This window comes from Buteo buteo, chromosome 7, assembly GCF_964188355.1.
Source record: "Buteo buteo chromosome 7, bButBut1.hap1.1, whole genome shotgun sequence".
NCBI classification, from domain to species: domain Eukaryota; kingdom Metazoa; phylum Chordata; class Aves; order Accipitriformes; family Accipitridae; genus Buteo; species Buteo buteo.
Genome location: NC_134177.1, coordinates 46,884,623 through 46,905,170, shown reverse-complemented (window position 1 = coordinate 46,905,170; position 20,548 = coordinate 46,884,623). Strand labels below are relative to the sequence as shown.

At 40.0% G+C, this 20,548-nt stretch overlaps 2 protein-coding genes across 4 annotated transcripts in view; one reads left to right on the top strand and one right to left on the bottom strand.

The window, feature by feature from the left end:
* CLUH (CLUH binding protein of NUMT mRNA) overlaps window positions 1-4,063 on the top strand; it is a 42,522-nt gene extending 38,459 nt beyond the window's left edge. For both annotated transcript variants that reach the window (XM_075033104.1, XM_075033103.1), the window contains exons 25-26: window positions 755-828; window positions 2,054-4,063. In XM_075033104.1, the coding sequence (XP_074889205.1) occupies window positions 755-828; window positions 2,054-2,222 (243 nt within the window). In that variant the 3' untranslated portion in view covers window positions 2,223-4,063. The remainder of the gene's footprint in view (window positions 1-754; window positions 829-2,053) is intronic.
* A 2,997-nt stretch (window positions 4,064-7,060) lies between these two features.
* The window catches only part of PAFAH1B1 (platelet activating factor acetylhydrolase 1b regulatory subunit 1), a 37,730-nt gene continuing 24,242 nt past the window's right edge, over window positions 7,061-20,548 (bottom strand). For both annotated transcript variants that reach the window (XM_075033101.1, XM_075033102.1), the window contains exons 5-11: window positions 19,979-20,185; window positions 17,826-17,994; window positions 15,527-15,629; window positions 14,534-14,762; window positions 12,976-13,077; window positions 12,172-12,328; window positions 7,061-10,863 (exon numbers count right to left, since the gene is read on the bottom strand). In XM_075033101.1, coding sequence (XP_074889202.1) covers window positions 10,790-10,863; window positions 12,172-12,328; window positions 12,976-13,077; window positions 14,534-14,762; window positions 15,527-15,629; window positions 17,826-17,994; window positions 19,979-20,185 — 1,041 coding nt within the window. In that variant the 3' untranslated portion in view covers window positions 7,061-10,789. The remainder of the gene's footprint in view (window positions 10,864-12,171; window positions 12,329-12,975; window positions 13,078-14,533; window positions 14,763-15,526; window positions 15,630-17,825; window positions 17,995-19,978; window positions 20,186-20,548) is intronic.

Here is a 20,548-nt window from a genome sequence, read left to right as displayed (position 1 = left end):
AGCAGGAGCAGATTGGCCTTCTTGGGCCAAACCCAGCTGCTCTTATCCGCCTGTGCACCTGGCAGATCACACCAGCCCGGCTGTGGCATATCTAGGGGAGTACGCACTAACTTGTGTGATGGGTGCTCTCCCCATCGTGCTGTGCAGCTGCCAGAGGATTGCGAGCCAGCGGGTTGGGAAACAGGCTTCCAGCTGCAGAGACTCCCTCCTGGTAGAAAGGGCAGGGAGGATAGTGCTCTGTGGGAGTGGTTGGGTTTTCTTCTCTCTGCAAAGAACTGGGTACAGAACTGAGGAGTTTATGGCAGAGTAATTTGAGCATAAGGACCTTGAGTCAAGTAAACAGTCAAGTCCAGGAAATAGTGTCCAGCTAAGATGCTCAAATGCATAAAACAGTAATAAAGATTTTACCTTTGTTACAACACTTGGAGCAGGGGGAAAAAAAATAACCCACACATTTTGAACTGAGATTTACACTGCATTTAACTGAAGTCCTGCAGAGTTCAGAGGAGCAGTTGCCCACAGTGACTGGCTGCGGCCCTCTGCATGCTGCTTTTCAACTTATAGGTATAAAGAGGTAGAAAATATAATAGTAAGGTGGCATAATTTAATGCCACCTTACAGCTATTAGTGTGTCATATGGGACCTAGGTTTTTCTAAACTGTTCGTAAATGTATCTGGACTTGCTTAAGGAGCTCTGAGTTCTTCTGTCAGGGTTTTGGCTTTTAAAACTGTTTTTTTTCCTCTTACGCTGTAGTTCACAGCTCCCAGTATGGCCAGTGTCCTGGAGCAGCTCAACATTATCAATGGAATTCTCTTCATTCCACTAAGGTAGAGTGATACCTCTGCGTGTTGTACCTTTAGAAATCAAGTAGTCTTTTTGTATTATCTTTGTCCCTGAGATAGCATAAACCCATGCTTCCCTCTGCATTGAGAGTCACGTGGCATTTCCAGTGATCTTGGGTACCTCTTCTCTTCAGGCAGCGCTAGGCAAATAATGGCAGAAATTGTCACTTCTGCATGAAAACTGCTTCTGAAGGTGCTGGGTCCTCTGAAGGCACTCCTGAACACTTGTGAAGGGATGCTCTACAGCATCCCTGGGCACTCCTTAGTGGCACTAAAGAAAGCTCCTGGTTGGAAGAACATTGCATGAAACATCAGATGTTCCTTTCAAAACTGTAACCTTGAGCTTGTAGCAGCAATCTGATCTCATAAACTCCAAACTGCTCTGTGAAGCTAAAGGAAATCGGGCAAGTTTCCTGGGGAGTTGATGCATCAGTGGGCAAGACCACTATTGTGTGACTTGCCCATGGGTCGCTCTGCAAGCAGCTGGGAGCTGGCATCTCCCCTCATCACCTGCTCTCAGCCTGTCACCCCGGCAGCAAAGGGATTCTTGTGTTTAGCTCTGTTTGCAGAGTGGGATGTAGTTGAAGCAGAGTCAGTGGTCTCTACCTAGAAGAAATGAAGTGAGCAGTGCTGGGCTGCGAAGAACAGCGCTGGCTCTTCCACAGACGAGGCTGCTTAGCAGGGTAGTTGCTTTAATTACATCTTGGAGGTATTCCTTCCCCAGCTCTACAGGATTTGTTTACAAAGAACATTAGCCAAGATCATACTACTAGCTGATTATCATCATCTTTAAGACCACCCTAAACAGCATTACTCTTAATTATTTTTTTTCACTTATTATAAATTGTCTCTTAGACTTTTAGTTGAAAATTTGATTGGGGGGGTGGTGGAAAAAGATGATCTGAGCTGAGACTGTATTCTTCTAATGATATAAGTAATTACCAATAGTAAAAAATCCACCAGCAGCAGCCTGGACATAGACAAGATTAACCTCAGTGCCTCTGCTCTGAGCAGCCACTGACAGGTCATGTCCTGGTGCCTCTTGGTTCAAAACTAAGCACGGAGCTTGGCTCAGGTATTGCTGAGACCTGGGACCTGGCTGGAGGAGGGCAAGTGCTAGGAGCATTTTGTATGATACTACCTTGTCTCTATGCTTCCTGCTTCCTAAAGCTAGTCTAATATTTGCTACGCTTCCTGGTTTCCCCTTCAGCCAAAAAGACTTGGAGAACCTTAAAGCAGAGGTGCAGCGACGCCAGCAGCTCCAAGAAAGCATAAAAAGTGGTGAACAGCTGGAACCAGAGGACAAAGCTGTGGAGGAGAAAGAGGCTGAGCCAAGCATGCCTTCTGCTGAGATCCCCTTAACACAGAGCTCTGCTTAATGTGTACCTCGCTTAAAAAAAAAGTTTAAACCACCCTTTTCTGAATCTGACCCAGGGTCTTGGACTCCCCTGGAGCAGCTCCTCCTTTTTTGACAATGTTATTGCACTGGTACAATTAATACACAATGCAAAGAACTAATCTGAGAAATGTAATCTGTCTGACTGAGCTTGTGTCTGCCACGTGAAGGGGAAGGTGGCCAGGATGCAGCAGCATACGAAAGACCCATCCTAGGTGAGCACAGCCAGAGGCTGTCATGCCTGCGTGTGTGTGTACGTGTTGTGTGTGTGCGCATATCATCAGTTATTTCTACTTTGTACATATGAATTCCAAATGAACTGTCTTGAGGTATGTAACATTTCTCAGGTCATTTTTATGTTGACTAAGGACACTGCTTTGCTAAAACAGTACAAAACCAGCCCCATCCACTGCTCAGCATTCTTGTAAAACATGGATTCCAAGCCAAAAGATTTATTTTTCCCCCCCCCAGTCACTATCCCAATTTGTGCTAAGGAAAACTAAGCAGCCATATTTGTATCGCTCAGATGACTGAAGCCTGTAATGTGTGTATGTAAGTGGGGGAATGTACAGCATTTTCTACATCAGGATATAGCCATTGGATTCCTTTAACCATTTTTTCTACTTTTGGTTGGCAAGTTTGGCAATTCAGTGGGGTTTTGTAACATTCACATTCTAATTTTCAAGGTAAAGATATAGATAGAGATATATATATATATATATATGATACTTACAGTTCCACCTCTGCTCTGCTTGCAGCTGAGTAACTTAGGATACTGTATCCAAAGAGTGAGGGCTTGATGTTTAAAAAAGCGCACAAACTTCCATTACAATGGAAACCCCAGTGCCTAGGAGAGATTGGTAATGGCATCAAACAAGGTCTGAACTAAAGTGATTTAGCAGGAAATTGTGGCCCTATTAAAAAGGGGGAGGGGAAGAGGGGAGGAAAAGTCAGAAATAGGGACTTGATCTCATTTGTAATAGCAACTGTAACACAGAGCTGATGGACTTTAACCTGGCGGGCAAGTTGAACCAGACTGGAATCATACATTTCCCACAACCTGAAATTACTAGGCTTCGGGGAGGGGGTTTAAGTAAAAACTAAAATTCCCACAGCACTGAAACCTATGGCTAATACCTTCTTAACTAACTTTTTTTGCACACTGGTTTTTGAGATTGTTGCCAGGGGAACGTCCATTGCTGGCAATGGATGTTACTGAAATGGCAGATGCCACTCAACAAATCCTTATGGCCCCCTCCCCATCACACACATGTCCTGTGGGGGTTGTCAATGGCTAGTGCGTGCTCCCCTGGCCACACCAGTCACAAAGCAGGTAAGATGTGGCTGCTGCGGGCCATGGTATGCCGACAGAGTTGAATGTCCTTTTTTCCAAACAGATCAAGCTGTATAACAACTTCTGATTGCTGGTCCACAGCCACCCTTTGCTGACAAAGGAGTCCAGTCTCTCTCTCCCTCTCTCACATGTTGTCTGTCATGGATAGTACCCTGTGCTAATTTGCATTGCTTCTTTTACTGACCTTCTGACTGGAGAACAAGTGCTGTCACTGTGCTCTGTACCCTTGGTTTCCTGTACTACGATACAGGTATTTGTAACTCTTGGTGGGGGGGAAGGGAAGGAGGGGAGCAGCCTCTGAGTTGTTAGAGGCGACAAAGCAGGAGGAGTCTTTACTGCAAAAGACCTTGCTCCTATTAGAAAAATTCTGAATTTCCTGGAAAGCAATCAATAAATGACTACAGTGCATCTTTCCTACAAGATTTTTCTTTTACTAGTGTCTTTCAGTCCATTAAAAGCTTTTTAAACTATTTTAGGTACTTTATTTATTGGTTTCTTTGCAGTTTGGTGCAAGGTGTTGGATACCATTACCTGCACGCCATCCCTGGAGCCACCATTTCTGTTCTTTTGAGCAGGAGCCAATAAACAAGAACAGGTACAGATTAGCTGGAGGCTTTAAACCTGTAACTGTACTGATGCCACACGCTGCAGGGTTCAGTGCCCCAGTAAGCTCCTCTACCTGCACCTATCTGTTCTCTGCATCTAGTACCCACCTCCCCACAGCTTACTTTCCTCAGCGATGCTCAAGGTTGGTGTGTGCGTGCTGGGTTGTTCTACTGAACTCCTGTGCAGCAGCAGGGCTGAAAGCTCTGGGACCGTCTTGGAAGGTGCTGTGGTTCCTGGAACGTTTCAGCAAGCTGTGAACTGTACGGTCGTGTGCAGGATACCACTGCCTCTGCTCCACGCACCCTTTTCCTCTAACAAAGTACCCCTGTGGACAAAGGCATCGACTGCAAAAGAGGAGTAATAAAACTCGTACCAGAATCACAACCACAGCAGCCCCGACCCAGAGAAGCAGGAACTACCCTTGTCTGTCAACAGATGCTTCAGAATCACTTTTGCCTCAAGGGAGAGGCACTGCTTCTCCATCTCACTCAGGGGGAGAAGGGGTGAGCAGGGCACAGGTGCTCCATGGATTTTTGTAAACATGCGAAATGACACTGAAAGATGCAAATCCCAGCTAATAAGGCTACACCACTAAGCAGCTTGAATGCTATCATGAGTTGTTAAATAAATGCATTTAAGAACATAGGTTCTGTAATCCTCTTCACCTTTTCTGGGGTTTGGGTGTTCTCAGGTACTCAGTTCACAAGTTGTTAAACAAAAACAAGCATAGAACTGACTCGGACTAGTGCTGAGGACACACCAGGCCAAGAGGAGGGTGGACATTCAGGAAACTGTAGCTCTCCCAGCCCCAAAGCGACTCACCTCTGTGAGGCCAACTCTGTTCCTAGTTCACACAGTTACACATGGTCCACCTTATCACCTTCTCAGACAGGATTTAGCACCCCAGGTACAAGTGCCACATAGAAGCGCTGGTCCTGTAACTGGCAGGTAAGGGTATGCCACTGCCTGAGAAAAGTAACTGCAGCAAAATGAAATTTCAGCGAGATTAAAAACATCCACAATCCTGAAGGAAGCACAGAGAAATACACTATTTTTATCCTCCTTGCTTTCTCTCCAGAGAGGTTTCCAGCACTTAATGTCATCAGACATAGGACAAAAGCTACACCCTTCTTTCAAGAAGTCCCCATTAAACCTTCCCTGCCTATAGTGGTTGTACTGTTCAGAGAGAAGCCTGCTCAACTGAATACATTATCTTCCCACCATTGACCAAAATTCCTGTATCATTTCTTTTCATATTCATCTCTACCCAAAAATGTTTTAATACCCATCAGTGCTATATCAAAACTGGAAACAACTGGTGGAAACTAGCCTCATACACTTAGAAAGCCGCTTTCAGTAAGGCACTCGCTGCATCATCATGTCACCAAGTTGAAGGGGAAAATTAAATTCTTCAGGTACCCAGACTGCTCTTAGCTACTCACATTTTAATATCCCTCATCTCTCCCTTTTGATAAGGGTACTATGTTTGCAAACATATAGGAGGCTTTCCTTTCAAACCTGCATCCTAACACCATCTCTGCACCGAACGCTTGGACACCCTTCACCCCAGCCAAGTCATCCGACTGGCACATTACTCCGGCAGCACCTGAAATTCAGTTGTTTTTACCAAATGAAAGTCAGTCTCCCTCAACAGCCTATCCCAGGTCTGTTCCTGATATTCAGGAACACCATGCACGATGCTCACACAGAACACAACTGGTCGGAGCTGTGTTCCATCTCTCCCCCACATCATGGTCAAGGTCACGTCCTTGCTCTCCTATCAATGAAGAAATGCACATTTCCATTTTAGTTCACTGACCCATTTATAAGTAGCACTCAAGGTAAATAAGGCCAGATCACAGGAAAAAAACCCAAACCAAAACCCCAACTACACACCACCTAAAAGACACCAATATGAAAACAGAGCTCCAAGAACCATTCAGTGCCTCAGCTTTCCAGGTATGCACCTCCACCTGCGCAGGACTTTTCTGTTGCCTTAGAAAGCAGACAGATTACTCCCATGCTGAATCACGCAGGAGGATTCACCGCAGAGCCCAACCTTCAGCACCAGCAGCTACAACGGTACCGAATAAAGAAACAGTGCAAGATGGTTCTTATTAGGTCTGCTGTAAAGGTTCAAGGTAAGGAAAAAAAACCCAAAAACAAACCACAACAAAACCCGGGAAAACGCAGCACCAGGACAGCACCAGTAAGGAAGGGGGGGCTCCCCTCACGCACCCCATCACAGAACAAACAACAGTCACTCGGCCCCCCTGCGGGGCAGAAAGGCTCCTGTGCTGCACCCCCATAACCACGCTGACTGTGGCAGCGCGAGCCTCGGGGAGGTCGCTACCCAACGCCTGAAATAAATCCTGCTCCAAAGCCAAAGACGCGGCTTCACCAAAACTCCCTCAATCGGCTCCCGCTCCAGGCGCGCTGTCTGCGGGCCGAGGGTTGCTGCAGCACCCGCACGGCGGAGGCTTCAGCGAGACCCAGCACAGCGAGACAGCAAAGCCTGCGAGCCATCGGCACCGCCGCTCTCTTCAGCAAGAGACAACGCGTCTACGTTCCGCACAGCGCTGGAGACGACGCTCTCCCAGACCACGTATGAACCAGCTTAAGAAACACGCACAAAGGTTTTCATAAAATCTCACTTCACCAAACTAACCAATAAAACCTCTGACTACTCTACCTGGAACCAACTGCCTTAAAAATGCTTCACATCACCTCAGGCAAGCACAATTTAAATTCAAATTAGATAAAAGAAAAAGCAGGTGTGGAGCAAAATCTGAAGGGTGAAACACCAATAGCTTTTTTCAAAATAGTTTTAATTCTTGCATCCAAGGACACAAAAACACATCTAGTTTTATATGCATTTAATAGTTTACCAATTGGTACAATAAGATTTTTTTAATATGCAGAAAACATGAATAAATTTTGTTTTACACAGTCTGAGAGCAACAAATCTTACTGTAAAACACAGAGCAGTATTATATACATTCCTTTACTGATTTTTTTTTTTTTTTTTTAAATTGTGTCAATAGCTTCAGTTAACTCCTACAGTCTGGGAACTGTTTTCTCCAATTGCAACCTCTAACATAGTTCTTAAGAAAAAATTCAACGTTTGCCTTCATGTCAATGTCAGGATCAACTTCTAAAACTTGAAGATTTTGCTAACTTCTCTTCAGAATGAACTTGGGGAAGCCTGAGGGATAGGTAGGACAAGAAAGCAGCTACTTACATGACACAGTGGAAAGATAAAAAGGCCAGTTAAATCCAGTTGTGACTTGTAAATCCAACTCAACCTTCCCTGCTCCTAACATGTTTATCCCTACCATTTTATGCACACATTCTTGCTAGAAGATTCTTGGGTTTGACTTTAAATACACTGGACTTTATGTACAGCTGGACAGCAAATAACTCATTCTAAGTGCGTTTTTCCTTCACTCAACTCAGTATTTTTTTTTTAATATTCAAATCATTAAAAGGATTATCAAGCCACCACTGTCTACAAAAACAAAGTATAATCTTTTTCTTTTAAATAGCTTTCACACAAGTCAAAAGCTATTTAAGAGTGGTATTATCAGGCAGTTCACATAAAAACAGGAGGAGGCAAACAGGAGAAGCAGGGTACTGACAGTATAAGTAGACTGGGCTTGGTGAGTCTATAGCCAAAGCTTTCAAAATACTACAGTGCTCCACAGCCCTTGGACAACTTGCTAGCAACTAGATTTTTTTTTTTTTCTTTTTAATTAGTGCCCCGGGCACATCATTGGTCACACCATACACAAAAGCAGGACGGTTTTTTTTAATCTTCTAAAGTGCAAGATGCTATAAAACATCAACTTCCAGATTATGTCTAAACCACAATAAATGTTGCACTTTTTAGAATGCATCTAAGACTTCCTGGGCACATTACATTAGTGTGGCACTGGAATGTCTGTCTGGTTTTAAGCCAAAAAGTCTGTATTGTCTATTTGGTAACACGGTCTACATATAGTTACTTTTAAGCAATGCCAATTTTAGTAAGGAAAGTGACAAAGCAGCAGTGAACCTCTTAAACCCTCTAATAAATTTGTTTTGTAATCCAAACCAGTAACCTCATTATTGTACTTATTATCACAGGAAAGGCACAGGATTAGCTGACAGAAAACATTGCAAACAGTGGAAAAAGTTCAACACAGTGTAGTATCATGGAGCAACACTGCAGGAAACCCTCACAAACCCAACTCCTGTGTTGTGGCTTTCACTTTTTTGTCTAAACAGGGCTTTAACTTTTGATCCATTCAGGACCATCCCTGAGATTATTCACTGCTTATTAAAGGAGAAGGTTGCAAATTGCATTGCAGAAGTACTTAGGAGAATGTTTCACACAAGCAATTAAATGCTGCTTACATGACTTCAGTTAGTTGTTTGTCCTTGTAAATAGTTGTACGCTAAAGGGAAAAAATGCAGTAGACAACTTCCACTTAATAGGTACCTTTAATTTCTCATTAATGTTTATGAATTATGTACATGAGTGTGGTTTACTTTATACTTAAATAAAGTTTATAGGACCTATCAGGAATTAAACAGATGTGTTACTTTACAGTTGCAGATGCACTGAGGAATTTTAAGATGCACTACTTGTGTATCTGGAATTCTCAAATAGGACAAAAAGCAGCAAATTTTTCCAGTCCAAGCAGCTAACAAACAAAAAAATACTTTATTTGTGCATGCTTAACTGCAGAAACACACACTGAAAATTACATAAACCACTGGATTTAAGAGATTAGCCTGAATCTTAAACTGGCTCCAAAAAACCCCCACATCAGAACTCCATCTCCTCCACCCCTTCCCAGAGGCAAGTCTACACCAGGATCCAATGCTGAAATCCATCTCCTCCACACAGAAGAATGGATCCTTTTATGGGTGACTGTAGGAAATTAACCACCATACCCCTCACCATTTTAGTGCGTACACCCTCCAGCCGACCCTATGTTGGTCAAGGATTCTTATTTTTAAAAGGGACAGTTTTAAAAGCCATGTATTAAACAAAACAAATAAAATAAAGCACAAATTCACCTGTTAAAACATCAGACTGGTACTTCATTACATTGTAAATTTCAAAGTGGGTTTTTAAAAAGACCTGGTTAGTTTGGTAAGTATTGTAATTCTTAGTTATCTACAATGGAATTTGTCACAAAAATGATTAAAATATTCATTTCTAATATTTCCATTCACTTCAGATCAAAATATGTAATGTTAGGGATATGCAGATTAAAAATTGTATACACCAAACAACATAAATACTAATAACCAAGCTGGGCTAGTTTTGCTGATAGGATTTGGTTTTGGTTTTAAATGTTTACTTGATAGCATCATTCCCACAGATGGACTTTGCTTTGTTGATGGTGTTTTGTTTTCCTTTTAGAAGCCCGTATCAATCTGTATTTGCCATTTTAATCTGATTCTCAAGGTATTTGGTGCTTTCTTTAAAGCATTTAAATACTGTATCCCAAGGTATTTTTCAATATGCAAACCACAGTACATTTTTATTCAAGCCACATTGTCTTGTCAAGGTAAGTATAACCTCATTTTCAAAAGGGTTTCCAAGGAGGCACTAAAGAAACCAAGAAACCTTTGTTTACCCCAACCTCCTGCAAGTGAGTAAGAGGGAAGTGTACTTTGATACTGTTGTGTAATAGGAATTGCACATCTCTAACAAACATTGAAAGCAAACAGCAAGTTGTACCATGGCAGTCATTTGGGAGATTAAGCTCTATTGGAAATTAGATCACTAAATTCTAGTGGGATGGACAACTCCTCCTGGAAGTTCATCTAGCATTAAAAAAAAAAAAAACAAACCAAAACAAAACCATTTAAACTTAGTTTAACAGCACAGCTTAACCATTGAATGACCAAATAAAAAATAAATACATTTATCACATCAGCTGCTACTAAGATTTGTTGTCTTATTTCAGGTTTACAGTTAATTATATAAATATACCAACCCTTGTGTGATAGGAGGCCAAAACAAGTGTATTCTGTTGATTTGGCAAATGTTTCATGACAAATATTCCAGAGTTTAATTAATTTCCATTAATTACATATAAGGTTCAGAAGATTCTGAATTGCAGCCTTATTATCTAGTATTCTTAGAGAAGATTTATTAAGCACACTTAAGTGATGTTACATAGATACACATTTCTGAAAGAGCCCTACAAAACTTTTCCCAAATGAGGTCACCAATTCAGGCACCAACAGACAGCAGAAAGAAAAACAGGTATAATTATCCGACATAGAACGACACTGTCAACTATTCAGTTAAGTGCCCTATTTCAATTATCCAACTTCTGCCTTCTTAGGTCTGATGTGACCAATGCCAGCCCATGTTCTTAAACCTATGGTACTTCTAGACAACGTATGTAAATTTACAGTATACAATTTGGATTCACCATGCATGAATACTTTGTGTGTAACATTTAATAAGCTCAATCTACATCCAGAATAATTTACATGAAAGGACAATATTTATTTAAACAGAGCTCAATGGGTAACCATGGTATCTGAGTGCATCCAGAGGAAAAAGGGGTCAAATGTGAATTCAATCAACGGCACTCCCACACTTTTACTGTTTGATCTACACTTCCAGTAACCACATACGGTGCCGTCTTGTGGAAATCTGCAAGGAAAGAAAAGCTTATGTTAAGAACAAATCCTAAACTTCAGTATTTTCCACTCTCACTGAATGTCATTACTTTTTCAAAAAAATTATACCAGCTCAAAGACTGTATTGCAAAGCTCATCATGCCTATAGTTCTGAAGGCAAATTCTCTCATGCTACAATTTTGTACAGCATGAAAATCTACTTTCAGTTCAGTTATAAAGGAGCTTCCATGGAAAAGAAATCAAGATAAAGTTATAACAGAGAAGAGTCCAAAACATCTCAAATGATAACACCCTTGAATACTACCAGAAAACAGAACTTCATGTATTTACATAAGAGGTTTCAAGAATCAGAAGTCAAGAAACTTGGCTTTTTCTTTTTGCTGTAGACAATACAGGCTGTGAGCTAGTATTTATTAAAAAAAGTGTACTGTTTCTCAGGAGATCCCAAAATATTTCATAGATACAAATAAATTTTGGACTGGGTCAGCAGACAGTACTGGGAAGTTTAACCAAGAGGAATCAAAAAGCCTCATTGTGTAGAAAGGGCTCAGCAAAGCAATCTGTAAACTGAAGCAGCCAATTCCAAGGCTAGCCAATCCATGCTAATAGTTTAATGTTCTTCAACTCATAACTTTTGTTTTCCCTTTTCTAATCAGCTGTCTTCAACAATCTAAGAGGAAAGTGAAGTCAGAAATCCTGCATTTTGATTAGACCTGCAAGTTTGATTAGGAAACCTTACTAGCTAATTCCAGGTTCACTGCTAACCTAACTTACACAGCTTTACTGAAGGACCTATAAACTGCCAGAGGAATAGAGAGAAAAAAAACCAACAGAGACGGCTCCAGAGTAAAGCTAGCTTTGTTGAATAGGGAGCATTTTGTTTTATTTTTGCCAGGGCAGGGGGGAACTATTATCTACCAAGATCTGGTAATACCAACCAGGAATGCCCAGGAATTCAAAGCATATTTTTTTTCTGACCATTTTGCTTTGCATTCCCCCCCCCCCCCCTTTTTTTTTTGCTGGGCAAGCATTTGCAATACAGCACTCCCCAAATGCCTACACACTCAGCGGTGAAAGCTTCCAGAACACCCAGGCAGTTAACGCCTTTATCCAATGTGCAACACTAGCAACAGAAGTGGAGAAATCCAGCACACTCGAAATTCGTATCTGTCCTTGTTTGATTAAAATACACATAGCACAAAACTTCTCTAGAATCCAAACCAGTAATGTCTAGCTTGGTGCTCAACTTTAGCTGGTGACGATGTAGAAACTGTACCTCTGGCTCAGTACTTTGCAATAAGCACTGTAGGACAATACATACCCAAAGAGGTAACAAAGTGTTCGTGCGCATTGAGGGTTTTCATGCATCGTTTGTTCTTGAAGTCCCAGACACGTAGAGTCTTGTCATCAGCACAGCTCAAAATAAATTTTCCCCCAGAATGGAACAGAACGCCACGTACCCAGTTATCATGGCCCACCTTGTGCATAAGGAGAGATCAGTAAGCAGGTGCATGTTTTAAGGCTAAGCGTTCTACAATTGATGCTATGGTAGAGTGACTCCTTGTCCTGTTCCTGCAAGGATAGCCTTTAGCTTTCTAAAACGTATTAGAACTCAAAAATTTATCTTCAGTTTCTATTATTACATCTATATCAGCACTACCAACAATGTGAGTTCCTGTCCTTGAAGTCAAACAAACAGAAGACCTCATGTGATCTGCACTGATTCTGCTCCCCACCCCCAGCACCAACATCCAGTCCAGCCTGAATACAGGCTGGAAAACAGCAGTCCATGGCCTGCGGGAAGACCCACACATTGAAAGAACACGACATTTTACAGAAGACTAAATTCAGATGATTATCAGCATTTCTGTAGACAAACCAAGCTACTCATCACAACACCACCACCACAGTACTCCTGCACTTATAGTATGTATTTTGAGATTCTTAGTATTTCTTAGCAACAACAAGATCTGAAATATAGAAGCCAATAAAACTGTGTGTTTCCAGTGTTTGTCTTATTTCAATAACTGTCTTCTCTTGAAAACATAAACATGTAAGATAATTCCATTAAGAATGGTTTTACATATGCAGCTATGACCACCAGAAAAAACACCAATGAACTTACAAGTGTCATAAGGCACATGCCAGTGCTAATGTCCCACATCTTAATGGTTTTGTCTCTGGATCCAGACAGCAGAAAAGGCCCAGGCTTGCCACTCTTCTTAGTCTACAGAAAATTATATGTTTTAAGTTATGGCATGTATAGGGCGTGGGGGGAAAGAGGAGGGAGGAAGCAGATCGCTTCCGAGTGCTATTTCTTAGTAACAAAATTAGATCATATGACAGCTTACATCTAATAAACACACAAAGCTGGGAGTCACAGGTATTATGTTACTAACACAAGGAGCAGTAAACAAAAAAATAGAAGGAATTAAACAATCTGTTAAAAGAAATGGTTGTACGTCCTGCTGATGCACAAAGCCAAATAATACTTTGAATCCACACTTGCCTACTGCAAGAGATCCTCTTTTAATAGTAGACACAGTTCAAGTAGAGTCAGACATCTCAGGACAAAAGAGTATGAAGTTCAGACATACCTTTGTGTTCTCATTCTTCATAAAAAGTAATGAAGCAAGTTTAAGAATTTTTGAGAAGTTCCTACTCTGAACTTGTTTCTATTTGTAATCATGCAAAGTATGAAAGAAAGACTTAGTTCTCAGAACCTGAAATGTTTCAACTGTGAAGTTAACATTAACTTGCTTCTCATTCAAAGCTAAGTACTGTAATGTGATGTACATAGTTGATCAGACCAGCAGAGGGCAGGGGAGACACCACTTCAGATAATTACCACTGCAAGAGGAAGTGAACCTTTGGAATTTAATTACTTTTAATCAAAAGATTTTAAGGCTCTTTTAAGGATGCAAGTAAAATTTGACTGAAATAATCTGTAAAATCCATCACTAGACAAGTCCCTGTCTTCAGTGTATCTACTTTTCCCCTTGGGTATTTCTGTCCTTTTTGAAGAAGAGGACAAGGCAGAAATGCTTAGGGTTAACTAGAAATCAAGAGTTAATTTCTAGTTCATTTCTTCTACACCTTGTTATCCTTAGAAGGAAACTTTTGCTGACCTTTAGTAAGCATTTTCTGAAGATTTAGCAACAGAGAAGATGTATCTGTGATCACACAAATGGGGATTTATTTTTGTTATAACTTTGTACACTAGGGCATGGCGGTCAAAGCTTAATTCCAGTGCAATACACCCAGGGCAGCTTCATTTCTGCATTCCTGACTTACTACCTCCCCCACAACTTTCAATTGCTTAGCATCCTTATAATCTTCATGTTATGCCAGATAAACTACCTTCAACATTTCTTTGCTGAAATATGTGAAAGTGGTCCCACTCTCAACCTTCTCAGAAATAGAGCATCTCTCCAAAGTTCGCTTTCATTAGTGCAAAGGTAGGGTCCTACTGTTAAAAAACACAAAAGCATGGATCCTATGAAGCCAAGATGGGGGATTAACAGAACACCAGGTATAGTCAGCAAAAAATACTCATACACCTGCTATGCCAAGCACTTTGAGAACAAAGCTTAGTTGTTCCAGTTACTATCCAGTAAGATCTATATAAAGCATAGTCAAAAATCTTACTGTATGTGCTTATTTAATAGCATTGGAAACATTACCTCTGATCCCGTAGCTTCTGATATGGTGGAGTACGAGCTCTCAGGAGCCCAGGAAATGCATTCTACCACGTGCTCATGTTCTCGGAGCTCAGCTTTGCATTCCTTTGTTGCTACCACCCAAACACGCACTGTCTGGTCATTAGAACAACTGGCAATTAAGGTGCCATCCTGGTTAGGCCGCACCATGCGCACCCATTCTCTGTGACCCGTGAAAGTCTTCACGCAGTAACTATTCAGAAAAGATAAATACAGTATGACTCAATTAACATTGCAATAAAACCACTACACATGCCTTTGAAATTTAAGGATGCTTGACCTGCTCTTAGAAGATAAAATATTTTAGCATGCACGTGTTCATCCTGGATGATGATGTACAAGGCCATAAAACAGTTCATGGAAAGGAAGTTGACAAGAGAAAGAAGTGACAGCTAAGAACTGGCAAATCTTTGTTAAGGTAGAAAGCAGGAAGCTTGGGGGAAAAAAATGAAGTTGACATGACAGCTTGCATTAAATAGGTATTTTAAGAACAAATAGAGATCTACAGGTCATTCAGATAGCCTCCACCTAAAACTTATAGCATTGATGAATTAAACAATAAGACAAAACCACTTGCAAAACCAACAACACCGCCCCCCCAAAAAAACCCCAAACCAAAAGCAAAGGAGACACCTTGATCTGTGTCAAGAAAGGTAACAGATTGTGGTTAACCACTGAATTTATATTCCGACCTGGTCCTGAGTTACAGTTTTCTAGCCTCATAGCACCCAGAAAGATAAAGCCAGTTAGTTTTAATTAGTCGGTACTAAAACCTAAACCCCTGTGCTTAATGATTTAAGGCAGAATCCTTAAGTGAATTACTCTAAAGGGCACTATGTCATACCTCAATTCAAATAATGTTTACTGACATTCCAGATTTATGTGTCCCATTTCCTATAAATAGTGGCTTATGGTTGTTTTGCTTAGGGGCTGATGTTTAGCCAGAGGTGCACTTACCCTGTTTGGACTTCCCACATTTTGATAGTTTTATCCCTTGAGGCAGAAACTATATGATCTCCATTGGGCATGATGGCTACTGAAGAAACGTTATGATCATGACCTAAAAACAAAATAAAACCTTTATTAAGTGGTACTGTAATAGTTTTTACAGAGCACACAGGACTTGCTATTCATTTGTCTTGGACAAGTAGCTACAGCAGTAGTGCATGTTTTACGGAACAGTCCAGACACTGAGCATCCTTTAAAATTGTTTCAAAAATTTCTTTAAGATGTTTTAAAAATCAGACACTCACCACTGCAAGCAACACATCTACACAGTTACAAAAGCTGGTAGTTTAGAAGAGAGAGCTGCTACAGTGACTGTCTTTAAAATTATCAGTTAGGTCCAATTACAGTATGCTGATGCACTATGCTGATCTTTAAAAAGGAAAACAGGTCTTCAGTGAGAGGCATGCCAAACCTCATTGCAGAAGCTTAATGCTGAAAGACTGAATGATTCCAGATATCTGATATTAGGTTTTATTAAAACACTGTACTGCATTGATTCAAGAACCAAGTAAGAACCAACTGTATACATGACAGCAACTTCTATTACTGTTGAGAGACCTGAGAGGAAGACGATCAATGCTGAGTCAGGAAAAACCATCCAGATCATTTTCTTAACACAGACTCCTTATGACCTTGCGTATGTGGTTTCAGCTCTTGACTTTACTCATCCCACAAGCAATGGGATATAAATATAAAGGGAGATAACACACTCTGTAAAGACTATTCATTTCCATTATTACAAAAAAATTAGAACTTAAGCTTCTCAAAGTGGCAAACATAGAATTAACCATTTTGAAATCTTAGTATTACCAAGAACAAGCTATTGGGTAGGGTTTTTTTGACAAGTCCACTGTAGAAGCTTGACTATAACGGTTTCATATCATTCATGCACTTGTCTTACTTTAAGCTCTGCAATTGCCCCTACTTAAATTGTTGGGATTAGAAATGAATCTTCTGAGATCAGCAGTTTAGAGTATATATAATTTCTCAACAGATTAGAGGCATTAAACAGCTTGCTTCCTTTCATCTGGAGATCTGAAGTTCTTTTTTTCCAAAAAGTTGTAGCCAGTAAGTTCACTAAGTTGCTTTTTTTCTTGTATTGGCAGCCACATTGCATCTTGCAAGCCACGTATCTAGGATGTACAATTTCACAAATTTCACTTCCATTTTTTCCACTAAGAACTTAGAGCCCTTGGTGAACTCCTACTAAAAAGCAATCACACCAGTGATCAAGTATCTGAAGCATTAGAGAATACTAATTTCAGCGCAAGTATGGTACTTTACAGCTCCTCACTGAAAAGACTATTTATCCCTTTTTACTTGAAATTGAGTTGAAGAGATGTAACTGGCAACACACGTGAAGCTAGCTCACCCATGCTCATGTTACAACATCCAGTTCATAAAAATACGGCATGTGTGTTCATATAGAAATCTTTAAAGGCCAAAAAACCTCCCCTGTAGCACTACTTTATTTTCTTGCTATCAGCCAGATGCAGCATCTGTTCTTCCTCTACAATAGCATTCTGTAGTGTTTAAAGAACTGTAAGCACAAAAGTCAACACCTTTCTGTTTTCTTTGGTATATATGTTTGTGTGTTTATTTTCGTCTCAAACATTCTCTATTCCTACTCACCACCTCTATAAGAAGTTATTAAAAGCAACAGAAGCAGCAGTATAAAAATGTTTTTACATCGACACTATAAAATAAATAGTTGCTGTCAATATTAGAATCTTATAGTTGTGGTTGGTTTACTTTCCTATTTCTTCCTATGGCTTCCGAGCCTAATGCAAAGGGCATGTTCATTTGAAATCAGACAAATATGAAAGCAGAAGACTGCACAGTATGTACAGAACACCTTTCACACTAATTGCTTCCTTCCTGAAGCGGTACATCAGGGAAATAGAGAGGTGAAGAAGGTATTTTTTACCGATTTGAAGGCACAGTTTTATTGTCTAGTAAGCATTTAATTTTTAGCACTAAACACCTCTAACTGCCATGTCATTTCAATATCATTATGGGGTGCTTCCCACAGCATCATGCATAGCAGATCTGAGATGCTATTCCATTCCATAGACACTAAACATATACCTTATTTACAGAGCACTGAAAGCATCAAAATATCCCCCCTCTTTCTTTTGGACAATACTCTGGTTTATAACCCCTTTCAACATCAGCAGTTTTCCTGGATTAAAAAAAAAAAAATCTCTTCACTTTACAGACTGCTAAAACAATTCCCTTTATACCTTACCATGCATAGTTCTGATGCATTCAAAGCCCTGGAAATCCCATAGCTTAATGGTCATATCAGCAGAACAGGAGGCCAATAGTTTGCCAGTGTGGTCAAAGGAAATATCTTGCACAGAGTCTGTATGCCCCTTAAGGGTTCGTTCAAAGTCTCCCGTCTCATAATCCCACACCTGACAAGTGAACAGAAAATCCGTTAACAGCAACCTATTACTCTTTGTATTCTCCAGCCTTATATTTGCACTCTGCAGGCCAGTCTGGCACCTTATTCAATAATTAATTGAGCAAGGGACAAAGACAGCCCTAAAAAGCCTAACAATATAGAAAAATAAGCATTATTTTTAGATGATTTTGTTACTTATAAATTAACTGAATTCATGCATCTTGAAAACTGTTTTTCAGCTAACAAAGCATTATAACCACAGCAGGAAAATAAGTTCCATTGTATTTAAAAGTCTTAACACCCAATATCCTTAAAAATAAAAGAGGATCAATTTAGAAAGCATTGGACAGAACAAATCCACTTTGTACAGATTGTTTTTCTCCATCCCTTTCTATGCTAGTACCCTAACTCCAGCAATACAGCCCATTTTCAGTTGGTGGAGAAAGCATCATCTTTAACAATCCTCCACCAGCCCCTTTCCCAAGCTTTACTATGGCTTCAGAATTTACTTGCTGCTTCAGAACCTAATACCAAATATTCTGCATTCTAAAGAGCAATATTGAGAATGCATTGATTTAGGGATGATAATCCAAACCACTCTGAAGAGTTTGACATGCACACATTAGTAGATTACAGAATTTGTCAGAGATTAAATAAACATTTGCAGTTAATAACTGCAAGACAGCATGAAGTCCCCATTCTCACCTCCTAATTAAGTCAGTCTTCTATCACCTAACAGCAAACAAAAGCCTCTGAAACAAAACAGGCTCCAACAGATTTTATTGTGTCTCTCAAGCACAAAAAATTAGACATTTAATTTTAAATTATATCCTAAAAAAAAACCAAACAAAAAAACCCCACCACCAAAAAACACCCAACAACAAAAAGAATCCATCATCCCGATAGATTGCAATCATTGGGAATACAACAGTCAAATTAAGCTACACAGCCTGACTTCAAAAATAAGGAAATTCATCCAGTGTATCCATAAGAGGGAGCAAAACCAAAGCTAATTAGGGTCCTCTATAACATGTAACAAACACAGAGCTGTCATGGTTTCAGCTGGCCCTATCTGCTTTAAGAAAAAACACCAGTCCTCTATGTTCAAGTCTGCTGCAGAAACAAGAACAGGTTAAAGCTTTTAATGAACTAGATCTAGCTGACACTTTTTATTTTAATCTTCTCCAACAGGTAGCCACTATTAGAACAATTTGCATTTTTAAGCACATTGCTTTATATGCTACTCAACATTTTTCAGAGCAGCACCTTTTCCAAACAGTTTTCAAACCAGTGTGGAAGAGAACAATGACAAGTATCCTTTATTGGGGTAATTCCCTTAAATTGTGATATTCAAACAACAACAAAATGCACAATCATGTCTTTATTGGATGCTAAAATGAGAAACTACTTGCTCACTACAACAAATCTCTTCATGCCACTGTACATTATTGCAATAAAGGCCTATGAAGACTATTTAAAGTTACTGGAAGTCACAGGGACTTCATGGGACTTTCATGTCCCATTCAGAATAAATGGGAAGAACTAATTTTCAGTTAAGAATACAGCTGCATAACCACTTTAACTCAGCTTTAAAAATAACTTCAGATGACTTGAGGCAACTGTCTTCCTCCTCTTCATCACGTCACTACTCTACACACTATGCCATTCCTTCTCTACTGAGCAGTCAAAATACATTCTCCCCCCACCGATCCTTTATCTATTTCTCCAGTCTCTTAATCCACATTAGCTTAATTATTTCTACCTTAAGTCAAAGGGTAGTAAAATACTCCTGAAGATATTAACTGGACCAGCATAAAACTAGAATTTGTAGATTACACAGGACATCATACTTGAAAGATCTGTCCCTACTGAAGCTAAAGCATAATCTGAAAAAATCTTCCATCAGTACAATGCACGTCCAGCTTGAAGTACTGATGTTACATATTACACATCCTCTGACTTGCTTAATTTAATTTTCTGTAGCAAACACATACCTTTATTGTGGCATCCTCTGAAGCAGAGACCATAACACTGAAAACGGGATGGAAAATCACTCGAGTGACAGGACTCCTATGTCCACTCAATGCATACTTCTCTGGAGGACGAGGAATCCACTCTTTAGGGTCTCGTTTCTGACCAAGAGGTCCACCTGATGTAAATTCTTCCTTAGCTTCATTCAGCTTCGATTCTAATTCCATTACCTAAGTTTATGAATTTTAAAGAGACCACTCATTTCTAGTTTTATACAAGATCTAATTCACCTTCACTCATTAATAATCCAAATACCAATTGGCTCCCAAACCCACAGTAAAGCAGATTGCATGGATCCAAACCGATTACCAACATTCAATAGTGTTGGTATTTCTAAAAATCAAACCTAAATTAATCATTTATCCTTTATTCTTTAATAATTTAATCATTAATCATTTATTCTTCTCCAAGTTCCCAAATATTTTGATGGGAAAAAAAAGTTCTACAAAATCACATTCACTCAAATACTGTACAAATATGTTTGAGCTACTATTTTGACAAACTATTGAAGGAGGTTGTGTTAACAAAAAGGA